The 24111-nt window shown below is 45.7% G+C and overlaps 2 protein-coding genes across 7 annotated transcripts; both read right to left on the bottom strand.

Moving 5' to 3' along the window:
- Positions 1-1330: 1330 nt before the first annotated feature.
- GSTK1 (glutathione S-transferase kappa 1) lies at positions 1331-8168 on the bottom strand. Of its 2 annotated transcripts, XM_054386600.1 has the most exons (8): positions 8084-8168; positions 7377-7458; positions 6454-6582; positions 5387-5487; positions 4940-4975; positions 2545-2661; positions 1964-2057; positions 1331-1620 (listed from the first exon to the last, which is right to left on the bottom strand). In XM_054386600.1, the coding sequence occupies exons 1-8, from the start codon at positions 8147-8149 to the stop codon at positions 1571-1573; spliced, it is 675 nt and encodes a 224-aa protein (XP_054242575.1). In that variant the 5' UTR covers positions 8150-8168; the 3' UTR covers positions 1331-1570. The 2 variants fall into 2 exon arrangements, with proteins under 2 accessions (XP_054242575.1, XP_054242576.1); XM_054386601.1 differs by lacking the exon at positions 6454-6582.
- A 589-nt stretch (positions 8169-8757) lies between these two features.
- On the bottom strand, positions 8758-23406 carry LOC128971489 (antigen WC1.1-like). Of its 5 annotated transcripts, XM_054387062.1 has the most exons (16): positions 23178-23406; positions 21727-22041; positions 20771-21079; positions 19001-19312; positions 17774-18085; positions 17054-17371; positions 15562-15876; positions 14659-14973; positions 13765-13827; positions 13364-13678; positions 13179-13214; positions 12743-12880; positions 12387-12464; positions 11702-11785; positions 10668-10820; positions 8758-10181 (listed from the first exon to the last, which is right to left on the bottom strand). In XM_054387062.1, exons 1-16 carry the CDS (start codon positions 23218-23220, stop codon positions 10072-10074), a joined length of 3216 nt encoding a protein of 1071 aa, XP_054243037.1. In that variant the 5' UTR covers positions 23221-23406; the 3' UTR covers positions 8758-10071. The 5 variants fall into 5 exon arrangements, with proteins under 5 accessions (XP_054243037.1, XP_054243039.1, XP_054243038.1 ...); XM_054387064.1 differs by lacking the exon at positions 11702-11785; XM_054387063.1 differs by lacking the exon at positions 13765-13827.
- Positions 23407-24111: the final 705 nt, after the last annotated feature.

The following is a 24111-nucleotide window of genomic DNA, read 5'->3' as shown; positions in this document are numbered from 1 at the left end:
ACTAACTGCCTTCTCTTCCACATGCAGACATTTGGACATTTGTCCTTATTTTTCTGCTCTACTGTCCATGTAGCCTTCCAAATAATCCTTCTTCCCAAGGGACAGACTCAAAAGGAGTGAGCCAAGCCCAAGTAGCAAAATTCCTGAGGATCAGAGCCAGATGGCTTTCTGGGTTGAATTTAAAAAACACTGTGCTGTGTATGTTCAAACCCTAAAAAGAGTACATGGCTGTTTTGTTTTCCCTCCTCAGACACATCTGATTGGGGACATAACCTGATCAGAAGTGGATCAGATGCTGCTCAGTCATTGGTTACCTCACTGAAGATTACTGGCAAGACTTTTGGGGTGAAATGAAAAGTCCTGGCCAAGAGGAGCATGAACTTACTTAAAAGACCTCAAGGACTGTTAGAAGACCAAGTGGCACCAAGTTAATGCTCCACTGGCAGTTCCTGGAACAGGGACCCTTGGAAGGGGTAATGGACAGATAGCTCCTATTGGAACATTTTGGCTCTATGCCCTTCCCATTGCCCAACTGGCAGCCACTGAACCAGCCTCTACCTCCCTTTCTCTTCTCCCATCATCTGAACAAGAAGAAAACAGCTTGGCCTGCAGAAGGCAGGAACAGAAGAACACATCTCCACCTCTTTCTCTAGTACCTTTGGATGACACAGGTCAGGAAGCACAGTGCAGAGAGTGAGGCCAGAGAAACTTGCTGAGGAGGTACTTTGTGGAAATCTATGTCCCTGCTTACTTACATTAGTTTTTTATTTGCTGTGCCAAGGGAGAAGCATGTTGGCCTTAATTTCCTCCAAAATGCATTTCCTAGACTCCTTAGGAATTATTTTTGGCCTGTATTGGCTCATTCTTTACTGTTCTCCCTGTTGCATGCTGGCATGTAATATGCCTGGGACTTCAGGTTACATTACTGCTTGTAGATCAAGACTGGCCACATTTTTCAGCTTTTCTGAAGGAATAAATATATTTAGTATGTTAAAGGTGTCTTATCTTTCCTGCCTTTTTTGGGTTTCTTAATGTTTTCAAGCACTTCATCTCTCTTGCTGGCTGCTCTCTCTTGTCTCTTCCAGTCACCTTGCTGCAGAGTAAAAGGAAGTGTCCTGTGCTTCCAGTGTTTATGTAGTACCTTGGACTTCAAAGGAGAAAGTGGCCATCACCTCAGGCTGTATGTGTCTGTGTTTCTAGGGGAACAAGCAGGAAGACAGAAATCCAGATATTACAGTCCTGTAACAATTTAATCCTCATGCTTTTAGGGTTAGAAAAAAGAACGAATTGGGAAAGAAAGAATGCAAGACATTAAATTTTTAGTGTTTGATTTTAATGTTAATCATTGATCTGGTGAAAGAAAAGCAGCACATTTGTATTGGTAAAAGACCTCACCAGACTAGGAATACAGGCAACCACTGAACTTCCTGACTGGAGGTGAGACTGAGCTGTAATGTTAGCTGTTTAAGGAGGAGAAAGCCACCTGCCCATCACATTGACTATATTCAGATAATCACTCCAGATTGGCCATGTACTTATACTTCATTCTTATGTGTTTCCCCAGGACTTTTCACATCTTAGGGCTTGGAACTGATGGAACTGGTCCCATCCATTTTTCACCTGCAAGACAAACCAGCAGGGAAAAAAAGTTACAGTGAAATACACCAAGGTGATCATCCTGTCACATTTTGGAGACTAACGAGTTTCAGCAGTAACCTGAGAATAGCAGGTGGAGCACAAAGCCTTCAAACACCAAGAGAGGAGGGAGAGCTCAAGTTACTTCTTGTCTAGGAAGTGACTACTGTGATCACTCTGACTGCAGTGAGACACATTCCAGTCAGCAGCTTCATCCCAACACTAATATTTGAAAGACCTGGAGAGTGTTTTATTGGGCCGTGTTACATATTCCATTAGAAGAGAGTGACAGTGTGAAACCCAAAGTGCTGGGTTTAGGTCCACTCACCTATGATGCTGCCCAGCAGTTCTAGACGGTCAGAGCCAAAAAAGAGTTGAGGTTCCCCATTAACATGTGTCACAACAGCAGGCATCCCAAATGCCTATTGACACCATGGAGAGGAAATGGAGAGTGTTAAGAGAGAAATGTTTGCAGATATCCACTAAAAAGTCGTAACTTCGACTTCTTTCCTTCCCTTCTTTTCACCTTCATTCTTAAACAGGAGCCTAATGGAGCCATCAGAAAGTAGGAGACTCTCCAGAGTTTGTGCACCCCTTTTGAAGCAGCAAAAGGAACCCAACCTGATTAGTCCACAGTTTTATGTGAAGTAGTGATAAATGGCATCACTTAACTCCTTGCTGTCTGGCTGGAACGAGGTGCATGGGTCAGCCTTGGTCTCCCAGATGACAAAGGGATAAACTAACAAGGGGTGAGTTAGCTTTCACATGTTAAAAAAGCAAAGACCACCCAAGAGACATTGTCTGCACAATGCCTTCTAATCATCATTCTCATTGTTCCTTGCTTCCCAGTGTTCTTAACAGGGGAGTGATGCATAGATGTGATGCCAGATAGCACTGGAAGCATCTCACCCCGTATTTTATTGCTTCCTCTGTTGTCTCTTTCAGTTGGTTCTTCACTGCAGGGGATGAAATCATTTCAAGTGCCTTCTGGGCAAGCTCTGGTGACAGCCCAGCCTGCCTGGCAATCTGCAAAAAGATGATAGAATGAAGTGAATTATACACATTCCTACTGTGGCCTGATTAAATGAATTGTCAGTGTTACTACCCATAAATTTTACAAAATACCCTTGAAGCACTTCTTGCATGACTGTCTTTTTCATAATTTATCACTTCTCAAACACAAATTAAAAGGGGGATTTTAAACTTCCAAGCTTCAACTATACACTTTAACAAAAAAAAAAATTTCCTAAACAGGAGGAAAAAAGAAAAAGATACATACTAAGTTTAACCTCTATTCCAATGACTTATCAGATAACTTAATATCTTTATCAATAATGTGGATGAGGGGAGTGAGGGAACCCCTCTGCAGGTGCCACTAAGCTGGTAAGGAGTGTTGATCTGCTTGAGGGTAAGAAGTCTTGACAGAAGGACCTGGCCAGGCTGGATCAATGGGCCAAGGCCCAGAATAGGGTCCTGCACTTGGGGCACAACAACCCCATAAACACTCCAGGCCTGGGGAAGCATAGCTGGAAAGCTGCCCAGAAGAGAAAGACTGGGGGGTACTGGTCAACAGCTGGCTGGGTATGAGCCAGCAGTGTGCTGTGCTCATGAAGGATTTCACACAAGCTGCTACCTTCCATCTACCTGAGCAGCCTTTTCCTTTCAGAGTAAAAAGTGAAGCAGTGCTTACAGTATTACACACAGACCAGCAACCCTACATGTGTAGTGCTCAGGACTTTTCTTTCTTCTCTGAATATCATTTTCTTGCACCTTCTCTTACTTCCACATCAAGGAGACTGGAAGCTCCTGCTGACTCTACTTGAACAGGAGGTTAAATGTAGCACTGAAGTAGAACAGAACACTGTGTACACTTGGTAGCCACAGTGTTTAGCCTGCAGTATCTGCTCCTCACCATTCTCTGCACACAGCATGTTTGAGTGGAGTGGTGCAGTGTTAAAAGACTCTGTAGCAATTTGTGTAAAGGTAGTGCTGATGGGGAGAAAAGAAATGCAAAACCCACTAAGGAGCTTTATCAAGTAAACAACATTCCATTTCTTCTAACTTATGTGTGAAATGAATTCCCCTGTAAAGACTCAGAACAAAGTCTTGGGATCCCACATCCACCTTTGGATTGCCTATTTCCAGAAGAGAGGAAGGTTTAGTACTGGCTGCAGGGGTGAATCACAGAATCGTTTGGGTTGGAAAAGACCTTCAATGATGGACCTAAGCAAACAACAAGGATGTACCAACCTCTGCCTTGCTGAACGTGGTGTGATGCTCACAGGCCACCAGTGAGTAGTATACACAGAGACCTTTAAAGTATGAGGTTTGTTTCTCTGAAGTTCTGCATGTCTTTGCTTTAAATAATGATGGATTCAGACCATCTGAGAACTTTCTGTATATATTTAGGTCTGGGTATTTTTTTCACAGCAGCTCCTACATTCTGGGACCAAACCCAAGCTGATAACACCCTGGTGTTTTAATTACTGGTGAAGGGTGGTGACACATTGTCAAAGCCTTCTCTGTTTCTCACTCCCTGCCTCCAGTGAATAGACTGGGGGTGCACAAGAGGGTGGGCAGACAAACTAACCAGAGATACTCTTTGCATGTAATGTCATGCACTAAGCAGTAAGAAGTGAGGAGGCAGGGGTAGGAAGGTTAGTTACCCTCTGCTTGGGAACTGGATGGGCATCAGTCTACCCATGGGAGATGGTGAGCGATTGCCTTTGCGTCACTTTGTTTTCTTCCCTCTCTTCTTCCCCTCTTTTTTTTTTTTTTTTTTTTGCTTATTAAGCAATTTTATTTCAACCCAAATGTTTTCTTGCTTTTATTCTTCTTTTTCCATTCCCCTGTCCCACTGGGTTGGGAGGGGAAGAGAGGAAGCACCTGCATCGTGCTTAGCTGGCTACCACGGTTAATGCACCACCTTTTAATTATATGCCTCAGATCTTGCCTCTCAAAAAAGTGAAATGCAAACCTCTGCTGAAATTCTGGTTAAAAAAAGTGCACTAAGATGAAGCTGAAGTGCAAGGACTAGACTCTGGGGAAACAGCAGGGAATTCTCAGTTCATTCTGGAAACAAAGTTCATACTTAACTACTGTGAATAAACCAGTATTAACAGGTAATTCATTGCCTATCCTGGGTGAATCAACAAAAAAGAACATTCTTGTTCTGAGTGTCTAGCTAAAAGTTTTCAAAACGCCAGGTGATGATGTGACTGAACTGTCTTCATGCCTGTTACTGATACAAGCCATCAATTTGAAACTATCAGAAACAGAAACACGGCGAAAGAGAGATACTTACAGCCTGCATAGTCTCTATCTGACTGATATCTTCGTGCTGATAAAAGAATAAAATAAGTAATTCAGTACTTAAGAACAAAAGGTCAGCTTTAGACTTGAGAGTGTTAAGGAAATAGAAATAAAAACAATGGTAGATGCTAGATAAATTTCCTCCACAATTTTAAGTCATCTATCTAGGAGTTTACAGGAAGTGCTTTCTGCTATGAGCTCCCAATGCCTTCAGCCCCTAGGATGCACCACACAGGCCTAAAAGGCAGCAAGTTAAGCTGACTTATAAACTAGGCCTTTTCTTAGCAAGGCTCCTGAACTGCTGTTCCCTGAAGCTTCCTGCTCTGACTTCTCACTTGAAGACACTGCCTTTCTCTTGCTCTAATTCCACAGCTGAACAAAGTGGGACAGGAAGGGTGACACAGAAAGGATCAGAAAGTTGGCTTTATGAAATACTGACCTGTGACCAAAAACTTATCCAGAACTCCCTAGAGAGTGGCTCCAAGTATTGTGGCTGTGTCATGCCCACGGCTGTGATAAATCGCATGGCCCCAAGACTGCCTGTGATCAGTGGGGAGACAGAGAAACACTGCAACAAGGCCCAGGGTTGAGGCAGGCACAGTCTGCACCAACACTGCCTGAGAACAGCTCCATCTCCTCTGCAACAGTCCCCAAACTGCAAAGCTTACAGTGATCCACAGTATCTCACAAGTCATTAGTGACAAAACAAGAGAGGACACCCTCAGGCTGCACTGGAGGAGGTTGAGGCTGAATATTAGGAGAAAAAAAAAAAAAAAATCACTCCAAGTGTGGTCAGACATTGGAACAGGCTGTCCAGGGATGAGGTGGAGTCACCATCCCTGGAGGTGTTTAAAGGTTATTTAGATGTGGTGCTTGGGGATTTGGCTCAGCGTTGAACTTGGTAGAATAGGGTTAATGGTTGGACCTGATGATCTCAAGGGTCTTTTCCAACCTGAATGATTCTAGGATTCTATAGTCATTAATCCTAATTGGAAAGTTCTGTCATGGTTTCTAGTCTCAACTCCAAGGACTTCAACAGATACTGCTTTTGTTTCCCTGACTCCCCAGCCTTCCACCCTTTTTTTTGCTTCCTTAGCCCCCCCAAAAAAGGAGTGCAAAAAAACCTAGCTTCACCCTTATGTGGAGTACTGTGGACCTGCAGAATCTCTCACCTGTAGCAGGGGAAAACAATTCTTCTGCACTGCTTCAGCTATGATAATGCAATGAAGGATTTCTGGAACTGGCTGAAGCATGCCATACAAGATCTAACATTGTATTCCATCACCAGTGGAAAGGTCTTCTCCAACCTGAGCAATTCTATGATTCTATCTCCCACACTAGTATCATTCACCACCATCTTTCTTCAGAGATTCCTTTAATGGTTCACAATGCACAGACTCAGTACTGCTCACAGGTAACGGATGAGGCTGTCGATGGAGAATTCGTCTTACTGCTAGGGAGAACCTGAACCACAAGTGCTGGAATTGAAAGCTGTCTCTTACTTACTTATACTAATGATACGTTGCAAGTCATTTTTTGATGTCCGTAGAGGCACTTCGTAGTACTTTGCCATCCTTTTGATATCCTTCAGCATGTATTCTCCACGCTTTGGCAACATTGCTGGGGGTTTGTTACCTTTCAGGAGAAAGTTTTGTTGAGGTTTTGGACTGTGTTGTAATAACAATGAACAAAAAACCTGAAAAAATTAGACCTCATGCATACTTGTGCCTCCAGAAAAGTGTGATTTCATACTGGCTCAGTGAAACATACACAGCTTTTCCAAAGATACTACTAGGATGACCTTTGAGGGTCCCTGCCAACCCAATGCAATCTGTGAACCTGTGATGTAAATATGATTGACTTTGGGTCATGGCCTTTCAGTTAGCAGAAGCAGTTTTAAACCAAGGCAGAAATACCCTAGCAGGGATTTGTGTTGATTCAGACAGATGACTTTTAAGCTAAACAATTGCTAATGCATAGGTAGGCAAAGGTAGAGCCTTTCTAATGTCATTATCTGTAAGTCTTGGTGATTAATTTGTTCTAGCAAGGCCATAAGTACCATTTTATGGCATACTTGAATCCTTCACGCATATTACGAGTTGCAAGTGCTCCACAAATCAATTCTGCTTTGAATTCAACAGGTAACTTCTGGAAAACATTACACATCAAATTAGTTATCCTGTGTTATAGCACTGATGACCTTTGGCATAGACTCTACATGCCACAAACTGTGGTCATGTAGTTGCAAAAGGATTAAATTCCTTGTGGCTGATTTCTCAGTCACTACTGAGCTCCACCATCATGGAGCTTATGCTACTGGTGCCAAAACTTAGTTTAAAGCTGACTTCGTGGTCTCTATGCTATGAGCTTGCCCACTAGCGTCCCACTAGTGAAGAAGGTGCTTCACTACAGAACTCCATGCTGCCTACCTGTTGCTTGCATTATGCCACCAAGGAAAGCTGGGCGAAGGCGCAGGTCAATGTTCCAGACATGCTGGTACCGGCAGAGCACCTGCAATGGAAAGTAGTAGTGATGGATTAACAGCCGGAGATGTCCACTGGAGATGGGTGCAGCTAAGGCATCACGCAGACACTGCAGGTTAAGTCCTTTTCTATTGTATTAGTGATAGTCTTTGAAAGGCCTTTCTGGATGCTACCAGAGAACTCTGATCTCAGAAAAACTGAACAGTCTGCATTCTTTTATGACTATAGGCAGGGGTAAGCAAGGGGTAGATGAAGCTCATGAGTGGATACCTGCACCTGTTAAAACTATCAAAGCTATTTCTAAAGCAAAACGTTCAGCAGTTAACTCCCAAACACGCACAGACCAAGCTGCCGACGGGCAGAGCCACGCTTCCTTAGCGGCTTCATAGTGCCGCAGCTTTTCAACACGTGAGGAGTTAAGAATCACTAAGTGGGATAAAAAACAAATCTAAACATGAGGGGCAGAGAAGCAGCCCGGGAAGGCAGCGCGGCCCGCCCGGACGAGTTGCCCTTTAGCCGCCTCCTCAAGGGTAGGCAGCGGCGAGAGGGAGCGAGCGCCCGGGCCGGGCCAGGTTGGGGCCGTCGCAGAGGCCACGCCGCGGGAGAACGGCGGGGCGCCCACGAACGTCCTCCCCGCACGTCTCAGCCCTCACCTCAAATCCCAGCCAGGAGTAAGGGGACACTACATCGTAAAAGAGCTCCACCACCGTCCGCCCCATCCTGCCCCCTACTTTCGCCTTCTTCCACCGCCGCCGGAGCTCCTCCCCCAGGGTAGGCGAGGGGCGGTGGAAGCAGGCACGCCGTGGGGCTCGGCCCGCTTGGTCCCGCCTGACTCGGACTCTCCGCCCATCCCTGCGCCGCGGCCCGCCCCGGCGTGGCTGGGGCGCATGCACAGCTGTGGAGTGCCCTTTGCTGTCTTTGGCTTAGCAGGAAGAGGAGGGGTGGGGGGCAGCCGTCGGGGTTTGCAGGGGAGCGGGGCGCGAGCTCGAGTCTTTTGTAATGCGAGGCAAGGGGAGAGGAGGCTCCGGAGAAGGAAACCCGACAGCCGACTCGGCAAAGCAGTCCAGTAGTCCAATATGTTCTCCCGGCAGCACGGCTCCCCTGGTGGAGCCAGCGGAGGGGATGCAAAATAATAATAAAAATCAAGAAAAATCTCCCTTGGAAACTAATCAGTTTGGGTAACAAATTAAAGTTCATACCAGCTGGAAAAATCATCCAGTTATGAACAATTCTTTCTAAACACACAATATTTTAAAGAATTTTCTTATTCTACAGTCTAAAGCAAAGAAACATTCACTATTCTTTTTAATATATATTATCCTTTTTATTATGTGGCTGACATCAGTCAAATCATCTGTAAATCTGTTACCTTCTCATGATATTTAAAAGTTTTGTCAGGTATATTCCAATATCCCCCTGAAGCACGTTGCCTCCCCTCTCCTGTTTGATACACTCCATAAACTCACTGCTTTAAGTGTGGCTTTTATCTACCATGAGCAACAGCACCAAGTCTGCTCTCCCAAAAGCACACAGCCCACACTAATTCCATCATCTCTTTCCTAGATGACTCCTTGTGTTCAGAAACCATTGAGATATGCCCTTGAGGAAGTTAATTTCATCCCTCATGCTGCCTGATCTGGACATGTAGTGTGCTTCCTTACAACCTCCTGCCACCATTGAGTATTTGCTCTATGCAGTAGCTGCATCTCCAGGTGCAGCTCTTTGACCTTTATTTCCTCCCTCATATCAACAAATCGTATTGAATATGCTGGGCCAAATTCAGCTCTTGGATAGGCATTTCCCACTGTGTTTTATAAGTCTATAAGCAAAGGCCTGTTCCTCTTCAGAAGTTAAAACATGAGTGCATCTAACTTCAAACAACAGATTTTAAATGTTGGAATTATGATTCCAGCATAGAACTATGGTTGTTTTCAAACTTCTGTGTGCTAGAACAATAGGTGCTCGTTATAGTAGAATTGTTTGTCTTTAATATTTTTCATCTATGAAACTATGTTGACTGATCATACATCTCCCCTCAGAAAGGAAATGTGCCATTTCACACGGCTTTCTAAAATGACATTGTCCAAAACTGGACACAGCACTTGAGATGTGGTCTCACCAGTGCTGAGTACAAGGGCACGATCCCTTCCTTACTCCTGCTGGCCATACAAATTCTGATACAGAACCTGGCACACTGCTGGCTCATCTTCATCTCCTGTCAGCTAGCACCTGCAGGTGCTTTTCTGCCAGGCTGCTTTCCAGCTGCTTGTCCCCAAGCCTTTAGTGTTCCATGGGGTTGTTGTAATCAAAATGCAGGACCCACACATGGCCTTATTAAACATCTTGCAAGTGACCTAAGCGCGTTGATCCAATCTATCCTGATCTCTCAATGAAAATATTTAGAGATAAAAAGCAAAATGCTTCCAGGCAGTTTTGTCAACAAGAAATTGTAAGGGATACTGAAATTATATTCTTAACAGCCATTCTTGTTTATCTGCTAAGTATGTGCTGGCTTCTCTGCAAAGCACTCTAATGTGGGTAAATTAACACTGAGTACAGGCTGTTCTGGTCCTACTGGTACCCCATTAGCATTTCAGAAGGAGAGATGTGTTTGCAGAGGTGGTCAGTACAACTCAGCAGGTCATTGCTGTCCTAACTCTTCAATGTCATCATAGCCTGTGTCTTCAAGAGCAGGTGATGAACATCTGTCAGCCTCAGAGGTCCTGTTTCCTGACACGTTTGAACTCCAGTCTGAGAACACAAAGGGAAAACACTGGGTTAAGTGCTCATCCTGTGTGCATGACCTTCACATGGTGTGCCACCGGTGGTGTGAAGTGGCAGTTGTCTTCCCCAGAAATGAACCTTATGTAGGCAGAGCTGTGAAAAGACCTGGAAAATGCTTGTCCCATCCTGCCTCTTGCTACATGCACATACATCCAAAATCAGATTTGCCCTTCTCAGAACATAGATTACTGATCTAATTTAAACTCTTAGAATACAGCAAAATCCCTACAATGACCCAACTCCTTTTTATTGCAAATTTAGTAGATCTCTCCTTGTCCAACCCAGAAGATAGGAGGAAAATAAACTACTTGTAAGGAGACAGAAGAAGACCAGCAGATAGATATCAGATAGAGTGGATTTATCAAAAAGTAAATCACAGAAAATAATTCTAATTTTTCTTTTTGCTTATCTAAAAGATTGTGAAAATGTACAGCACTGCTCTTCTGGTCTCACCTCTCTGTGAATCCTTGTTTATGTTGCTTTCTTCAGGGATCTCAATGATTTTCTGTTCTCTCTGCCCAGAAAGGGAAGCATCTTTAAGTCCAGGAGCTTCTGTCACATCATCATAACCATCTTCCAGGGCATTTCTAGGTAGTGGAGAGACCTCTGGAATGATACAGATGTTAACTATAAGAGGGAAACGTTTTCCACTAGAGAAAGCAGTAGCTGATGATTCAGCTGCTGCTAAGGGCCAGTAATACCAACATTGTTGTGATAATAATGAAGAATAATACACCAAGAATCCTCCTGAGGACTCTGAGGTATTTTAGACAACAATGATGCCTCTGGATGGTGTCCCTTCCTTCAAGCTTATCAACTGTTAACCCTTAATGTAAGAGAAACAAGAGAAAATATAGTTGCAGATATATCACAGCAGAGAGTCTGGGATATGGGCAGCTGAAGTCCAAAATTGGTTGTGCCTCTCAGAAACCAGACAATGGCTAAGTGAGCTTTTGGGTCATCTTCAGGAAGATACAGGTCTTTTCTGAGCACTTGCTGTCCCTCAGCTTTTGCAAATAAACCCACCACATCTGGCAAGCTCCATTTTCTTCACAGCACTCAGATGAGCATTTCCTAATCCACCCCCACTGGATACCAATGTTCTTTTTTGGAGCGTGGTTTTCCTTTGTCTTAACCCTCCCCATTTATCTAGAACTGGAGTAACAACTTGCAAGCTGTTACAGCTGCAGTTTCTGGAAGGAGCAGTTGTCAGATTGTTGGATTTGTGTGACTGAACCCTGGGAAGAGTGCAGAACTACCAGCAAACATTTATCTTCAGCTGCTCATCTAGAAGACTAGCACTTGCATGTGAGATTGTATGACACTCTTCCACCACAAGAGTTAAACAGGAATCTTTGGTCCACATCAAAACATCACTAGTAGACATGAAGTGCATCAAGGAAAAAGTTTTAATCACCAATAATGTTTGGAAGTGAAACCCCCTGATTTGGGGTCTCTTTCTTTTTAGAATCCCCATCTTCCATTACCTTGAGTTGCTCCAGGGCCATTTTCTTCATCACTGTCCCCACTATAAAACTGTGCCTTTGCATTTGAGTACTCTGAATAAGAATCTAGGCAGATGAGAAAGAGTGTAATATCAGATTAACCTCTCCTTAGCTGCTAAGAATCACCATGACAAAACCAGAAGGCTACAGTAACACCTTCCAAATCTAACAGAATCTTGGACAATCAATGATACTCCTGCATGGTAGAGGGATTACAGTGGAATAGCCAAAAATCCTTCAGGGGCCCCATAACACCTCTGATGGCTCATGGTGGGGGGCAAGCCACAAAAGGAGAAAAAGAATCAACAGGAGGAAGCCTACAGAGATACCTAGCTTTTGGGAGAAAGAGAAAAATGATTCCTTCATTTGTTCCTGCTTTAAATAATTGCAGCAAGAGTCTTGTGTTTGTGGTTGGTTTGTTTGTTTGTTTTTTTGTTTGAATTATACTCATCTATGCTGTATAGCTGTAGTGAGGGCAGCACAAAGTCAATTGTTCCTAGGAGAGGAATTGGCAGAGTCCAGTGGGCAGGAACCTTCTCTCCCCAAACCCAGGAATTTTCAGTTTTCCAGTAGGTTTGGGAGCTGCCAAGTATCAGATCAGGATCTGGGCTACCAGGAGGAATTTGCCCTTGATAAGAGCAAGACAGAGGTGAGAGGCCAGGCATACCTTGCTTTTCCCTCCTTAGGTTGTAGTCGATCTCTTCATAGACAGCCTCAGAGAAGGGGTCATAGGATAGTCTGGAGCCTGGAAGTCAAAGGGAGTGGTCACTCACAATGTCTACTCATACTCAGGCTGGGGTCATGAAAAGGACAAGTGACCCTGGGGGGCCTGTTTGGTACCCAGAAAGTAACTGTAAGGTGGTGACTGAGGATTAGCACTGCTGGGCTCTTTTTCTGTCAGACAATATGAGTGTGACAGCAGATGCCATTCACTCAGTCACCCCCAACCCCAGCATTCCCAGCCAACTGAACAGTTGCCAGCCATGTCCAACAGCTATTTCATACCAGTTCTGAGGGACACACCTCTCTGCTGTGCCCTGGCTCTTTGGATCTGTCCAGCAAGAATGGCAAGGACCAGGCAGAGAAGGCCTCCCAGGATAATGCAGATGATGACAGGTGTTGAAATTCTTGTGCTGTCTGCTGCTCGGTGTTGGGGAGGATCTGAATGGAAATGAAGAAGCAACCTTTGGGTGACCCAAAGGGCTGCTCCTCTGGAGCCTTCTGCTTTGCCCATGTTAGCAAGGTGAGGCAGGCCACCTGCTGCCCAGTTGTGGGTCCTGTTCAAGCAGCTAGAACAAAGCAGCTGGGGACAGTGCAACTCGATCTGCTTTACAAAAGGCTGTAGGAGATGCTTTCTGATGAGCTAGAATATGCTGCTGATTTACCTGCTATGCAGAAGGAGGGACATTAAATCCTCATTTGATGGGAGAAAGAAAGGAGGAAGACAAAACGGTTTTACCTGCTCTAGTGGGTGATGCTGTTGTTTCTGTCATGCCTGCAAAGGGAAGGTGAGTCCAGATTAAGGAAGAGGTGAATGTGAAAAATAGGGAGAACATCTTCATAGCATTTATGAGGTTTCTGCAAGTCAGACTTACTGGCATCCTTCCAAGACCTCTGTGCTAAATCTAAGGACCAGTTACTAACCAGAACAATTCACAGCAGCATCTTCCTTGTGATCACAGTTTTTGCTGAACAAGGGCTGGGCAGAGCAGTCCCAGAGAGACAGCTCTGTTCCTTTGCAGTGCACCTTCTCCAACCAGATGGGACCAGTCCCTTCCCCAAAGGCAGCTTCACTCAGAGCAGACACAGCAAATCCACAACCCAGCTGCTTGCATACAACATTAGCATCTGCCATATCCCAGGAATCATCACAGACTGTTCCCCAGGAGCCTTGGTGCCAAATCTCCACTCTGCCTGAACATCCATCCTCTCCTCCTGTGACTCGTAACTTCTCCCTGTCTGCGAAACACAGAAGCCTTCTGTACTGCTGAAGCAGCCGGAAGGTCCGAAGGGACCAGTGAGCAGAAACCAAGAGCTAGAGGTACCTGAACAGCTTGAAGAGTTTGGGCACTCAGCAAATGTGGCTGGAGATATTCCCTCTTTTCTTCCTGTAGAATTTAAATACTGAAGTAAATAATTTGATTATTTGCTGAAGAAAGCTCAGGAGTATAAAAGGCTCGAAAATCAGTCATCAAGTCATTTTTTTCCTATGATATATGTATGGCCTATTTGGTACTTGGTGGACCCTTACTTGCCTGCTGCTGTGAATTAAATAACCCTCCTGATGGCTGTGCTTGCTTTGTTCTTATGTGAGGCAGCTGCAGTCCCTTTCAGGAGATCTGAATGCCATCAAGAATTTGTCTGCATTACAATGGAAGTCCACAGGTATGAAATAGTGTCATAAGAGAAGGCCTTAGAAATTGACCTTTAGAGCCCTTGTCCATGGCTATGTGCATGCTTGCATGTAGGTGTGCATGGGCCCTGATGTGTGTCCATATCTGTGCCTGCAGGCTTCTTGGGAAGCCTGACCCTAACTCAGATCTCACAGACTGCCTGTGTATCATATATTTTTGCTTTGAAAGTGTGCAGTGGCACTATCCCATCAGGGACTGCCTGGGCATTTCCACTGGGTAATTGCAGTCAGTAATACTCATGTCGTTTTAGTGCCATCATTTACACCAGGGATGTAGACAAAGGTAAATGAGACGTTTGTATGGAACTAGAAACAATATATAACAGATAACAAACATTTGATGAGGTAATTGCTACCATGTCCATATGTGCATGCATGGGTTTATATCTAGGTCTATATACAGGTGTGGGCAGTCCTGTAGTGCTCTGCTCTAGGTGATCCTACTCTAGCAGGAGGGTTGGACTGGATGATCTCCAGAGGCCCCTCCCAACCCCTGCTACTCTGTGAAGCTGTGATTTCTAATTACCGTAGCAAGAAATGTGGGTCTCCTCTGCTCGGTTATCGCATGACTGAGGGTTCCAGGGGTCTGACTGGCACTGCCAGAGAGAGCTGTGCTCCTTGGTACACTCAATGTGGTCCAGCCACGTGGGCCCAGAACCTCTGCCATATTTGAAGTCACTGGTGATCTCACCGCCGTGGCCGCAGCCCAGCTGCTTGCAGGCAGTCCCTGCAGCCAGCTGAGACATGCGGTTGGAGCAGACGCTGCCCCACGTCCCGTTGTAGAACACCTCTAGGCGCCCAGCACACTCACTGCCATTCGCCAGCCTCAGAGCCAGGAACTCTGGAAGTAAAGACATGACAGCGGAATTAGAGGGGCTGCATTCTGCTAGGATCTTGGCTGTGGTGAGTGAATCCAGAACCTGCTAACAAGCTGTTCATCACTCGGTATGAAAGTGTCAGAGGAAACGACTCTCAAAATGGCAAACACTTCAAAGCAAAAGACATCCAGTGATCCTCCCTGGTTAGCCAGCACAGTCACCAGGACCTATCTCAGCCAACAACAGTGATGGCTACCCCCCAGAACTTCAGGCATGTTTCTTTGGTATGTTGAAGTGTGGGTGCCATGTGGTTGTCTGCTTTGTTGAAGTTCTGCTGTGCAATGACTTGTTTGCAGACATTTCAGAGCCAGCTGGAGTGGCTCCTCTGCAGGAGCACAGGGCACCTCTGAAGCTGCTGGTAACTAAAACACTATTAGTTGTAGATGAGAGATTTCACCCTTTGCATCTTGATAGGACAAGGTGCTGACCATCTATGCATGTAGTCAAGACAGCAAGAGGCTGTCCAAGCAAGTCTCCTCTGTTCTCTGCTTCCCCTTCATGTAACTCTCCCCTTTCAACTCAGGCTCAGAAAAGTATGTTTCCAAACATACCTGAGCACAGAACTCCAGCATCCTCTTTGTGTTGGCAGTTGTGCTGGCCCCATGCCCTAGAGCGACATGCCCAGAGATCAGATTCAGCCCCAGTGCAGTTCACATCATCCAGCCAGATCTGTCCTGTGCCTTCACCATAATGAGCAGACACAAATGCCTTGATGGCATGTCCACATCCCAGCTGTTTGCAAACCACGTTAGCATCTGACAGATCCCAGTTATCATCACAGACGGTGCCCCAGACACCATGGTGGTAAAGCTCTACTCTCCCAGCACAGCGGTTTGTTCCGTTCACCAGCCTGACCTGCCTGCTCCCTGCAGGGAGAAAACCCAGCTGTCAACATGCAGTAGAAAGGTAATGCACAGACGGCATCCTGACACTATGTTTAAAACACTTTGGAGGCCTCAAGTTCTTGTTATAGTCCAGTTACGGTTTCTTGGGCAGAACTCCTGTTGTGCTAAACCCTCATAAAACTCCTGCGTCAGGTTTGACTAATTCCTGTGAGGTGTTGCACTCCTGAAGCGGTTTCCAGTCATGCTCAGTGTCTACATAGATCACCTTGTCTTAGGAAGCTGGAGCACCTGTTTCCTATATAAACTCATTTAGTTAGAGACAGGCACTGCTCCTGTTGCAGACATTACAAAATAAGAGTTGAAATAGTTCTGATTTACTTTAGGAAGGCTGCAGGTATCTATAAATATAGAAATGTCACAAAAGAAACCAAATTTTGTTCCCAAAGGGCAGTCAGGATGTGTGGCAGTCATGGTCAAATTGGTGTTCTTGTGACTAATGTATTCTATTTATTTTAAAAATTTATTCTGCGAGATACTCGTTTGAAGAAGTTCAGATGAAAGCATTATGGGAATCCCACTTTTTCATTAACTATCATCTGTCCCTTAAAGTTATAATTGTAGCAGTCGGGGTGGGTCACCATTTATAATTGTAGCAGTAGTGTTCTTCTCGCAGGCTGCATGTTATGGTGTTTCCAGGTGATGCCAAGATGAGAAGACTCTTATTGTGAAAGGCAAAAGCATTTATTGCCTATGTAACTAAGCAAAACACTAAGCACAAGCAAAAGCAAAGCAAGAGCTTAAGCATAAGCCAAAGCCTACTACTCTATTACACAGTCAACTTATATACTTTTCTAATACAGATCTGTCACATCCCAATTGGCTCTCCTTTCACTGACATGGGTCCAAGCAAAGCATACAATAGGTTAATACTGACAAACAAGCTTCTCACCATATCCAGTCAGCTTCTGCCTAGTCTTTCTCTTCAGTTACAAGGTGTTTACATTCTTTCCAACTCAAAGACAAAACATAGCCTTCTCAAAAGTTGTTCAAAATTTGCTATCTTCCTACATAAAGTACACAAGCAGAGGGCTATCACAGTCCCAGCGCCTTGCCTATTTCACATCTGCTGAGAACACAGAGTAAGGCAAACAAGAGGCAACCACAGGAAGCATTCTGTATCTGTCACACAGTAACTCACCAGAGCAAACCACACCAATGTCTTCAGCAACTCCCGCTGGTGCTGTCCAAGAAGGAGAGGTCTTACAGTGCAGCAGCTGAGTCTCATTTCCACCACACTGGACACTTCTCAAGCCAACCAGACCCATGCCTCGCTCAGACCTTGGGAGGTAATAGGTTTTTTCAGCAGTTCCACACTGGAGCTGTCTGCATGCCACATGAGCATCCTGCATGTCCCAGTCATCATCCAGGACTCTGCTCCACGTGCCGTGGAGGAAGATCTCCACTCGCCCATCACAGCGGCTCTCACCACCGGAGAATCTGAGTGACTCTGAGGGACCTGGGCTCAAGAGAGTAGGAAAATGTAGTGAATAACATCTGTTACTCTTACTGCAGTAGAAATAACATGCAAGAGAGAAGGAAGAGAAATTTCTGCATTGGTAAAAATAACCAGTGGTTAACAGGACAGCCTCTGTTAAGGCTTTGTTTGCTTCCCTGAACACAGAGGTCTGTAACAGGAAGCCATAAAGGCTTCCCCAGCTCCTGTGAGGAGTCAGGTACATCTAAACAACGTGAACCTCTCTACTAAATGAAGTTGCTGTGCTCAAACCAAGGTTGGAGAGGTGGGGAAAGGAAAGGGCATTCAAGACAAGCTGACATACTGGACTTGCTTGGCAGAGAGATGGCCAAGGCTACCTTGGTCTGAAGTCGCACTAGACATAAAAGGCCAGTCCTGACTTACCTGAACAAATAACAGTGGCTGCTTCTCTGGCTGAACAGCTTGGATTGCCCAAAGTCACTTGAGCGCAGTCCCACAGGCAGGACTCTGTCCCTTCACAGTGAAAAGCATCTCTCCATACAGGCCCATCCCCATCCACAAAACGCTCTCCTGTCTGGATGGACTTTGCGTAGCCACAATTCAGCTGGTGACAGAGGACGCTGGCAGCTTGCACATTCCAGTGGGAGTGGCAGAGTCTTCCCCATGTGTTTCCATGGCGAATCTCCACTCTGCCAGAGCAGGTGGTGCCATTCACCAGCCTGCCCCCTGAGCACCCTGAATACAAGAGAAAGTACTGAGATGTCACGTTCATAACTACTCCTGGGCATCACCTGAGAGTGGTTAGGAAGCATTCAGTAGTAAAAATTTCTCCACTGGGCTGCTGGAACTTCTGTACTCATAACCGTGCTTCCATCCACCTTATTCTGCTGAGGAGAATGAATCGAGTCTCCATCTCTAGAGGTGTTCATAACCTGCTGGATATGTTCCTGTGTGATTTACTCTCCGTGATCCCACTCTATCTGGGGGGTTGGACTCAATCGTCTTCTGAGGTCCCTTCCAATCCCTACCACTCTGTGATTCTGTGAAATCAGGATCTGGTCCCTTTGCAATTTTTAACCTCAGTGCACTAGGTTTCAGGGCTCTGGAATAACCAACAGACCTTAATTTTCTGGCCAGTCTCACCTAGGGACTTCTGCTGGGCACACTCAAGCTTCATTTAAGCCTGTGCTCCAAGGCTTCACTTAAGCCTAGACCAGGTCTTCAGTCTTTGCCTCAGCTCTGTGACCAGTGTAACTGTCTCCAGCCTTGTCTTCTGCTGCTCCTGACTCTTGTCTCCAGTTGGCCCCTACATCTGAGCCACTACTTTGCTTTGTCTCAGACTGACCTTGTTTAGGACCTCTATACAGATGCTTTGTTGTGGTGGGCAAAGTCAGTGCCTGCACTGTCCTCAGTCTCTGCCCCCAGCTCATCATACCTTGTGGAGCAGCCCTGTTCTTGCTGTTGCCTGACACTGGGAGCATTCACAGAAAGCAGCCTTGTGGTACAGCTGAAGTGCAGCCTTGCCCCCTGGAAATGCCTGTAGCTGCAGACAAAAGGCAGAGCTTGGCTCCACAGACACCCTCTGGATTTTGGGCCCATATTTTTCCTCAAATTAGTTTTTCAGTGCTCTCAGACCCTTCTGTTGCCCACCTGAGCATACCACATGAGCATGTTTTCCAGGAGGGCACTCATGGTGACCCAGCAGCCTCACAGGGTGGTCTCTCAGGCACGATCTGTTCTTGCAGCTGGATGTCCCATTCCAGACAGACCCATTTCCTTTCCCAAAGGACTGTCCACCTGGTATCAGTAGGGCAAGTCCACAGTCCAGCTGCTGGCAGAGGGCATTGGCAGTTTGCAGATCCCACAGATAGTCACACAGGGCTCCCCACGTGCCTCCATGAAGCAGCTCCACTCTCCCTGAACATGAAGTACTGCCATTTGCCAGCCTGTACCCACCGTAGCCTGCAGGAAGAACAAAGGCACTTAGCAGATACTTCTTTCGTGTCTGCTTCTGCAATGGAAATTGTAAGACAGATCAAGCTGCAAAGAACTATCTCAGGTTACTGGGGAGCATGTTAGCCCTGGATGCTCATAACCCAGCTTTGAAAAAATAAGTATTGTGCATATTGCAGCCTGCACTGCATTACTAAAAGTCTTTTAACTCTTTAAGCTCAGTATCTCCTCCTCTGCTCTGCTCTCTCCTCTTCTCACAATACTGCAGTGAAGCAATTCTCAGCTTTAATCCATGCCATGGCATAAGGCTCTGAACTCCTGCTATCAGCACCAGCAGGCCATGCTCATCAGCATATTCACAAGAATTGAAGAGCAGCATTGGTAAGACTGTGGTGTTCTGCTGCCAGTCCTTTTACCTTCTCACACTGTTAACTTACCTTCAGCTGGTTCTTGCATCGTACTCCGTGTAATCAGACCTGGATTTCCACTCTGAGCCACGAATCTTGCACGAGGGAGGCAAAAGCCAAGACCTGTCAGCTACTGACACCTTAATTATGCAGGCTGGCTTCCACAGCTCCCCAGCCAGCACTCCAGATCACCGTGGTCCGTGGGACAGTGTTGAAACAGACCTCAGCCCTTTGAATGGGAAGCGGACATGAACTGCAGTCCTTTCCAGGCATATTTTGTCACAAGCTACTGTCAGCAGCTCTGGCCCATGTTCAGTTTATGCCTTTTGAACTGTGCCCTCAGGTGGAAAGCTGAGGTTGCTAGGTCTATTCATCACATTATGGTGGGTGGCAATGAGTTAACCACATTTAGAGCCCCCACCAGCCTCTATGGTGTCAACCATAAGCCAGAGGTGTACTCTTGTGGCCGAGAAGGTCAGTGGTATCCTGGGGTGGATTAAGAAGAGGGTGGCCAGCAAGTTGAGGAAGGTCATCTTCCTCCTTTACTCTCCCCTAGTGAGGCCACACCTGGAGTTTTGTGTCCTGTTCTGGGCACCCCAGTTCAAGAGAGACAGGGAACTACTGGAGATAGTCTGGTGGAGGCTATGAAGATCATGAAGGAAGTGGAGAATCTTGCTGAGGAGAAAAGGCTGAGAGACCCGAGGCCCTTGAGCCTGGAGAAGAGCAGCCTGAGAGGGGATCTTCTCAATGCATATAAATATATAAAGGACAAGTGTCAAGAGAATGGGGCCAGTTGCTTTTCAGTGGTTCCCACTGATAGGACAAGGGGCAATGAACACAAACTAGAACACAGGAAATGCCACCTCAACAGGAGAAAAAAACTTCTTTACATTGAAGGCTGCTGCCTGTGACTTCCTGGCCTTCTCTGGATGGCTTGGGGTGTGATAGGGGAAGCACTCAAGAACACCAGGGTCCACAGGAATATGCAGAGGCTCTGAACTTAACAGGAAGAAGACTTAGAGGAGACATGTAAGTTACAACTATCAGTCCCAAGTCTCACCTGAACATACAACGGTGGCATCGTGAGAGCACGTCTTACTATGGCTCAGCATCCTGGGACAGTGTGCAAGGTGACTTTCATTCCCTACACAGTGAAAGTCTTCCTGCCAGATCAGCTCATGTCTGTCTCCAAAGTGAGTTCCTCTCATGATATCCACTGCCTGGCCACACTGTAACTCGTTACATATAACAGAGGCAGTTGAGAAATTTATCTGTGAAAAACAGACTGCAGCCCAGGTTTCTTCCTGCTTTACTTTCAGCTGTCCTGAGCAGACAGTGTCCCCTCCAGTCAGCTGCAGCATGGAGAAACCTGAAGAAAAAACCAAAAAGAAATCCAGCATCAGGGATTGGTTGTACTGACCTCATTTAATAACTCCATGGAGAAGACACATGTCACTGTCCTGAGGACCACTGACACCTTTAAATACCCATTGTGGCAATTTCTACATGGCACTGAGGAGAAAGAAAACGGTGTGTGGGAAAACAAAGCTGTCGGAGGCAGGCAGCTAAACAGTCATTGGATTTGTTTGCTATTGCAAACTGTCCTATTTTAGCTTAAACAAAGATATGGAGAAGAAGGGCAGCTTTATGGCATGGCAGCATTTTCTTGCTTCTCCATCTCCACCTAGTTTTTTAGCCCCTTTCCTGGTCAAAGACAAGTACAGTACTGCTCTCCTGTTGCCTGGGAAAACTGTGGTAGAAACAAACATTGCTTCTTTTTCTGTTCAAAGTAATTTACTATGCCTACTTTCATTCTGCGTCGTCGCTGTGCCCAGGCAAAGGATACGTACGCTTGTAGTCAGCAGGAGAATTAGTGCTGTTGCAGCCTGCTTTGGCTGAGCAGAGGCTATGCAGAAAGTGTTACCTCTGGCAGTAGCTGGCTTTATTCAGCTAGCACAAACCTTAATCTTGACCTTGTAGCATTTTTCTATTATACAAAGATGGGTGACTTCTTACCTGAGCAGATCACTCCAGTATCAAAGTAATGAGGGCAGGTGAAAACACCCCACCCTCTGTGTGAGCAGTTCCAGAGGGCTGGTTCATCACCACGGCAATCCACTCGATACAACCACGTTGGTCCAGACCCTTCTCCAAAAGGAGCTCGGTTCAGGGCCTGAACAGCATAGCCACATCGTAGCTGCTTACAAACAACGTCAGCATCTTCTCTGGTCCAGTCACCATCACACACAGTTCCCCATTTCTCATTATGTTTTATTTCCACTCTTCCAGAGCATGGGCCAGTTCCATTTGACAGCCTCAATTCATCAGCACCTGCACATGCAGAGACAGAGCAATGTTACGGAAAGGTCAGCACCTAATCACAGCTCTCTATTGCAGATGGTTAATGAGGTTATTGGTACTCTTAATTTATCTTAAATCAGATTTAGTTAGTTTCTATATAATACAACTTAAAGGTGTTTTGTTTTGTTTTGTTTTGTTTTGTTTTGAGGGAGCTGTGTCTGTATTTACAAGTTTGAGCTAACTGCATTGCTAAAGTGTAAGGTTTTTTTTCTACTGACATGCAAGCTTTCTCTTCTTCTGACCTGTCAGGGCTGGGAAATGCTGAGTATGTCCCTGTTGTGTATTCACAAAAGCTTCTACAGAATTTCTCATTTCTATTTGTTGTTCTGCTGTGATGATATCCAGCTGAAAATGTTCACTGGGCACCAGTTTCTTCATTCCTGTGTCTAGTATGGCATGAAGAAGCAATTTCCCATGTTTGCCTCAGCTCCAACATCTCAGACAATCCATTACTTGCATCTCAGTGTTCCAGTTTATTCTTTCCCTCCTCTCTTGCTCTAGCCACAAGGAACCCTAATTAGGGGCACCCAACATGAGGGGTGGCAAGCTATCTCAGGAGATATGCAGTGGTATAAACACAAGACAGTCAAGTAGGTCTTCATGCTGTTCCTCATGCCCACCATCTCTTGGTGTGGAGATGGATCAGTCCATGCTAAATGGTGGGTCTGTTTCCACCTGTGGGGCAGTTAATTCTAGGTGTACTGGTGACCTCTCCAAGTGAAAGCAAACTGTGGCCTGCACTCTGGTGCTAAAGGAACAGAGCAGAATGCCATAGTGATAGCAGTTGTGGTGTGCCACTTGGCTGCCTTTGACTCCAGCTGGTATTGAAGCCCCAGCATGGCTGGCACAGCAGCACTCATGGCTGGTGTAACTTCATTCAGGCCATGGTAGTCTACTGTTAGTCTCCATTCTCCATTAGACTTCCACACTGGCCATATGGAGCTGTTGAAGGGTGAGCAGGTTTTGCTGATCACCCCTTGGCTCTCCAGTTGAAAAATCAGTTTATGGATGGGAATCAGAGGGTCTTGGTTGGTGAGATATTGCTGCCAGTGCACTGCTACGGTAGCGATTGGTACCTGCTGGTCTTTAACCCTCATCAAACTCACCACAGAAGGGTCCTCCAAGAGGTAAGACAAGATGGACAGCCATTTATTTCCTTCCATCTCCAAAGCAGCTCTCCCAAAAGCCAACTGGTACCCTTCTGGGTCCTTCAAATACTCCCCAATATTGAGCCCTGGGGCAGGTATCTGGGTGGTATTCTTGGAGAAAAAAATGTGTAACGCTGAACAAGACCTGGGACACATTCAGGAGACGCAGCAGCAGGAACGTGCCCGCTTGGATATTCAACATTCTCAAAAGCTGAGAAAGTCTCTTCCCCTGTCTCATCCACAAAACAGGATATACTTCAGTTACATTCTTTTCCTATCTGCCTTTACTGAAATAAAGTGTCTACTTACCCATGGAGACCCGAAGGGAGAGCAGAAGCTGCCACAACACTGGAGTCCAAAGGCGTTTTGTTGCCATTCTGATCATGGGCAGAGGAAGCTTCACTCTCTGCTAGGTGCTGCCTAGACCAAACTCTGCATGGGCTTCTCTGAGTCTCACAAATGACTACAAAGGAGGAAATCTCTACATTCACATGCTAGCATGAACTACACAAAGGAGCCAATAGAAAGACTGCTTACCTTTTTAGACATTATCAACAGATTAATCTCAAGTTTGAAAGATCCAAAACCTCCAATAAAATTTGAAAATTGTGCCCATGACCTTATATGAAGGATGATTGTGCTTCTGATGTCAGCATTGACATTGTCTGATGGTGTTATGGGGTAAACTCTGATGGGACAGGCAAAGCACTACTCTGAATGGTTCTCACCTGACAAGGCAATGTGAAAGTGCAGAATATTGGTCATTCTATGAATCACTTTGGAGGAGAAAAAGGTGAAGAAAATTCCTAAGTCTGTAGCTCATCCCTCTCCTTGGGAGAAATTGTACTCAGTGTAAGGTCAACAGAGGCGTTGTGGCTAGTGGCAGTTCTGT

Source organism: Indicator indicator, chromosome 14, assembly GCF_027791375.1.
Source record: "Indicator indicator isolate 239-I01 chromosome 14, UM_Iind_1.1, whole genome shotgun sequence".
Taxonomy (NCBI): Eukaryota; Metazoa; Chordata; class Aves; order Piciformes; family Indicatoridae; genus Indicator; species Indicator indicator.
This window is presented reverse-complemented; position numbering and strand designations above follow the sequence as displayed.